The 5,886-nt window shown below is 31.1% G+C and overlaps 1 protein-coding gene across 1 annotated transcript; it reads left to right on the top strand.

Moving 5' to 3' along the window:
• The first annotated feature begins 296 nt into the window (after nt 1-296).
• LOC119681280 (very-long-chain 3-oxoacyl-CoA reductase-like) lies at nt 297-2,964 on the top strand. The gene is made up of 4 exons (XM_038094428.1): nt 297-413; nt 472-582; nt 646-1,100; nt 2,887-2,964. Exons 1-4 carry the CDS (start codon nt 377-379, stop codon nt 2,914-2,916), a joined length of 633 nt encoding a protein of 210 aa, XP_037950356.1. The 5' UTR covers nt 297-376; the 3' UTR covers nt 2,917-2,964.
• The last annotated feature ends 2,922 nt before the right edge of the window (nt 2,965-5,886 follow it).

Genomic DNA, 5,886 nt, shown 5'->3' on the forward strand with positions numbered 1-5,886 from the left:
CTGGAAAGCTTAACTCGAAGTACAGATGCATTTATATCTGAACTTGTAGTTGCTGAAGGGAACAATGCTTAGTTATCTTGCAAAAGTTATATTTTTAATAGGTGTTTATGCACTTTATCGTTATTTGTCTATAAATCTAAAACCTATATACAAATTAATACGCGACATTATAAAAGAAAAATTTCTAGGACATACACTTGAAGGTCTTACTGATAGATACGGTAAATGGGCAGGTAAGAAAAAATGTGTTCTTCATCAGATTAAAACTATAATTTTGTTTTGGAGTTAAGTAATTACCGGTTCCACAAATGGTATCGGTAAACTATATGCTAAAGAACTGGCTTGCAATGGATTTAATGTAGTGCTTATCTCAAAAATGGAATCCAAACTAAAAATACTAGCAGCTGATATAGGTTTGCATTAATATGAACAAACACTGAATTGTCATTTACTTCTTTATTATATTACTAGAAGAAGAATTCAAAGTGCAAGTAAGAATTATAGTAGCTGATTTCTCAAAAGGATTGGAAACATTCAAAAATATCGAGCAAGTTCTGGACACAATTCCAATCGGATTATTTGGTAGTATATATGAACAAAAATTACAGAGGTCTGTATGACGTAGATTTTTTATATTGTTTAAAGTGAACGCCTTTGGAGTGGCAGTTTATGATGTTGGAAATATGTGTTCTCTTACCAGAGAAGAACTAACAGTTATACTGAATACTAATATTGAAGCGGTAACAGAATTGTCACGTTATTTCTTACAGCGCATGTATTACAATAACACAAAAGCAGCTATTGTCAATATATCTTCCTGTTTGGAGATTTATAGTACTCCTTTTAGCGCACTTTATGATATCACAAAAATCTATAATCGAAAATTAACTTTAGCCTTACAACAGGAATCTCGCCGTTTTAAAGTTCATGTACAACACGTATTACCATGTTTGGTGCCTACAAAAACTATACAAATCTGTAATGCTGTTTTAAAGGATTCTAAATTATTCACTCCAGATCCAGAAGCATTTGTTCATTGGGCTGTATCAACAATAGGTCGACTAGATGAAAGCACGGGCCAACTTTGGTATGCCGATCAGGTGAGAACTTTAGTCATAGTTAAGTGACTATTTCCTTATTTAAAGCAATAGTAGAAAAATTGAGAAGATCTTACTCGATCTTATGAATATATGATAAATAGTCAATTCATGGCCGAGATACATTAAGACTGAAAAGTTTTCGGAAATTCTCATTTAAAATTCGCGCGCTGTATATTTTTCGATATTTTAAGTTTATGTAGTTTGGCAGCACTGTCCTTAATTACTATGCCAAAAATGAGCTCGATCTGTCAGACAGTTCGTTTACGGCAGCTGTTGAAACCAGTTCACCTCAGTAGTGCGTTGCGAAATGTCTTCGACGGTCGTACGACCGTCCTGGAAGGCTTTGTACCACTCATAAACTTGAGTTTTCGATAAAACTGATTCCCCATAAGCCTTTTGTAGCATTCGCAACGATTCTGCACACGAAATTTCGTTCGAAACACAAAATTTGATGCAAACTCTTTGTTCAATATTTTTTTCCATTGTTTTTTTCGCAACGCCCTACTGAGGTGAACTGGTTTCAACAGCTGCCGTAAACGAACTGTCTGACAGATCGCGCTCATTTTTGGCATAGTAATTAAGGACAGTGCTGCCAAACTACATAAACTTAAAATATCGAAAAATATACAGCGCGCGAATTTTAAATGAGAATTTCCGAAAACTTTTCGGTCTTAATGTAATTACTGCTTAGAAGATTGTGTATAGGAGTGAAATATCTTTGTAACAAATTTAGCAACCTAAGCAAGTGCGTAAGGATCAAACTGGTTACTGTGATCAGTAAAACTCAAGTTGTTACGAAAACAACTTCAGTTTTGAAGTCTCGACAATCGAAAAGATTTCCCGTTTGTGGGAATAAATATCTAATCAAATTGGAAAGGTATAAAAAGGGATTATTGCCTAGCTATTGCTGACTTAAAGTTAGCTTTCTCCAAAGATAATTAAATATATTAATATATTTATATATATATTTGATACGAGGGCGGTTTGATAAGTCCGTGACTTTTTGATTTTCCCGCGCAGTTACTACAAATGCAACAATGCTGCCATCAGCTTAATCTACCAGTGGGTAACTTTCTAATTTTGAGCAAGCTACGTCGTTCAATTGGTGTTTCATAGCCGTTCAAAGCAGACAACCTCGTGAATTTGTACGAAAATGGAAAAAAGTGAATTTCGTGTGCTGATTAAGCATTACGATCCCAAATCAACGAATTGGGATACGACCTGCTACCCCATCCAGCATATTCTCCAGATTTAGCCCCCTGCGACTATTTTCTGTTTCCAAATCTGAAGAAATGGCTGGGCGGTAAGAGATTTGAGTCGAATGAAGAAGTCATTACCGAAACAAACGCGTATTTTAAGAGCTTTGAGAAACCCAATTATTTGGAGGGAATAAGAAAATTAGAAAAACGCTGGACTAAATGTATCGAGCTAAAAGGTGATTATGTAGAAAAATAAAATGTTTATTTGCCGTAAAAATTTGTTTTATTGAAAATGTCACTGACTTATCAAACCGTTCTCGTATATATATTAAATATATTATATTAAATATATATTTAATATATTAAAAACAATTGTTTTATTTAACAGTTTTATTCAAAACAATAATTGCATAAAAAATATGTTTCGAAATAACCGGAAATATGCGATTTAACTTATTACTTTGTATTTAACCAGTTAAATGTCTTAGTATACTCAGGGATTTTAAAGTCCTTTTCATAGTAGTTGTATGTGTGAAATAATTGTAATTCTAAATTCAAATAAATCATAATTTTGTTATTTGAAACAGTTTTTTAGGTGGCTAAGTCAAATACTTTAACGGCTAAACTGCAACTTTTATGGCTGAATAAAAAGAAAGAGAGCGCCAGATTCAATGAAATTTAAAAGATCTTAATTATATAAATGTATTTATTTATTGCCAACAACACTGAATACATATGGTAAATAAACATAACTACTATTATATATGTATAAATTTTATATATATCTTTGTAACATAACTTATTTATATATTTGAGCGATTTCAGAGATTACACAATCTCTGAGAATTTCAATCTTAAATAATTGAAATCAACAAGATATGATATCTCTGCAAACATCATTCTTCCCAATATATGAATACAAAAGTCTTCTATTAAAAAGATTTCGAAAAGATAAATTGAATGTAATTTTTAATTTAAATTTAATCATTTTCAGAGGATAAGTAAGATACTAATATAGTTTATGCGTCATCGTACACCAAATTATTATAAAAGACGCTGATATTTAGAAATATTATTAAAACTTGTATTTCATTTCAATTCGCTCCATAAATTCTATTTATAGTATATTGTTCATAATTTTTAAACGTGCTGTGTGGTGTTTTACAGCACTATAAAGTATAAATTAATAAGTATGTATTTATAATTCTCATTTGGTATTGTATGCTCTATAATAAATAGCAATAAAACTATATTAACTTTGATTTTTTTATTTTAATAAATTAGTGATTAAATACTAAACTTTACTGCAAATAAATTTGTTTTGATGTGAACACATCTATTCTTATACATTTCTTATGACCAGCGACCAATTGCTAAATTTCATAGATTTCACTAAAATTTTAGTTTAGCAAAGACATTGTTTTCTCTTCGTAAAATATTCCCTTATCCATGTCCACTTTTTTTCATATATTTTATGTTAAGCTATTAGAACTATTTTAAATTGCGTGTTAACGCTAATTACGACGGTGGTGTCTATTTTACTTAATAGAAACTATTGTATTTGATAGAGAGATTTCGAACAGTAATGGCCACGGTTGCCACTTATGGTAGTTTAGTACCAAAATTGGTACTTTTTTTTTTTTTTCGTTTGGTACTCACGTTCAAAAACTGGTACATTTTTGACGACCCAACTTTATTGTGGATATTTCCAATTAATTTTTTTTATAAATGCAACTTTGCACTATTTTATATTGCACATTATAACCTATGAAAAACCGACGAAAAACAAAAGTCCAAAAAAATTTGGACCTTTTTTTACAGAAATGGTACCTTTTTAAACCAATTTTGGTACAGAAAAAAATTTTCAAGTGGCAACCGTGGTAATGGCATCGAAAGCCACAGTGTGAGACTTGAACCCACTAAAACCACCTCTTAGGAATGAAAGGAGAAGATTTCCACAGCAATGTGGAAACTTCATTCCAGTAATCATGGGAGAAAGGAATGCGAAAATAGATTTAATACCTAGTGAACTAGACTCATCTAAATCAGAAATCAAGGGCATGAAGTAGGTAGCAAGGGCGATATAGAAGGGGAAGGGGTTACGGTTAACTAGCGGGTGTTGAATCAACAGTATACTTTGTGACTGGGGTCACGAAAGCCGTGGTTATAAAAGGGGATAGTGGAGAGGTTATGGTCCACTTCATCGAAGTAGTGTCGAACAGTAATGAACTCTAACAAAATTTTTAATTAATTAAAATACATTAATAAATTGGAATTTTGATCGATTATGCAACTGATTCGAGTAATGCCTATCAGCACCGGCTTTGGAATTATACTTTGTATTTAATTATTCGTAAAAAGTTTTTTGAGACTGCAAGTACCTCAAGTAATAGTTCAGCTTATACCCTGCCGAATTTGATTTAATTATTCTATAGCTGGTTTATGATTTTACGAATATATTAATAAACTTTTACAGAAAACTAACAAACTTCAGCGTCAGTAGGTTAATGCACAATGACTCCGAGTTTCAAATTTGTAGGGTACGAGTTCAATACTTGATACTTACAATCTCAAACCATCATTTAGGAGTAATTAAATATAAGAAATAATTCTAAGACCACTAATGACGGATATTTGACAATACTCAAAAAAGCGGCGTTGTCAGCCATAAATAAAAGTATTAGAAAAGAATTTTTGTTGCCGTAGTTCATGACTGTTCGAAACCTCTCTATGAAAAAGAAGAGGGGAATAATATATGCAGTATACTTAGGATATCTCCGCATGTTATATATTCCTAGAATTTAAAAAGCAATATTACCAATCAAAAATGTATCTTTTATACATTTTCTATGTAATATTAAAAAATTGAAATTTCTGGAAAATTCCTTAAATTTCATAATTTAATTTAAATTGTTTTCGTTCGAGTTCAAGTTTATAAGATTCCATAGAAATTCTTATTATATGAAGCCAATTAATTTATTCAATTATTTACTTGTTACGGGATTTCAGTGTTTTCCGACAACACTGGCAATAGCAATAAACGAAAATATTTCCATTAAATCTAATTTTTAGAATTTTTTTTTTTAAATAACAAACTCTTCAATGTCGGGAAAGTCAAATACACTTGTTTGAAAATAGGCGCACAAGTGCATTGCGAAAAGGATAACCGGGCTTAAGTGCCTCACGCAAGGTGTGCTAACTTGTCTGATATAATTAAACGTAATTTAACCCATTTTTGAAGGAACAGCTACAAAACGAAATATATACATTTACATAGTTTACATGTGAATTTAGCTGTTAGTATCTAAATCCACCTTTAAACTCATATATGGTAATAATTTACGTATAAGTATATATATATAGTCAAGTGTTTGTGTGAATATATATTTCTGGCATTTCTGTCCATACGTTCAGGTTCTCGTACAATTAAACAAGTGTCAGAGGAATTTTAAATTTTAATGAAAGTCGCTACTTTACAACACATTCATTTAATAAAATATATATTAGTTTAGCAAATAGGTTCATTTACTGCTATACGTATGTACAGTGGTAGTATTGTGTATATTATATCATAAAGCCATACAAAA

This window comes from Teleopsis dalmanni, chromosome 2 (genome assembly GCF_002237135.1).
Source record: "Teleopsis dalmanni isolate 2A chromosome 2, ASM223713v2, whole genome shotgun sequence".
Taxonomy (NCBI): Eukaryota; Metazoa; Arthropoda; class Insecta; order Diptera; family Diopsidae; genus Teleopsis; species Teleopsis dalmanni.

Bases quoted from the DNA above. Each gene is read 5' to 3' on its own strand.
- LOC119681280 (XM_038094428.1), top strand. From the start codon at position 377: ATGGAATCCAAACTAAAAATACTAGCAGCTGATATAG. The intron at 583-645 runs GTAGTATATATG...TATTGTTTAAAG, and splicing joins AATTCCAATCGGATTATTTG to TGAACGCCTTTGGAGTGGCA. The intron at 1,101-2,886 runs GTGAGAACTTTA...TATTTGAAACAG, and splicing joins AACTTTGGTATGCCGATCAG to TTTTTTAGGTGGCTAAGTCA.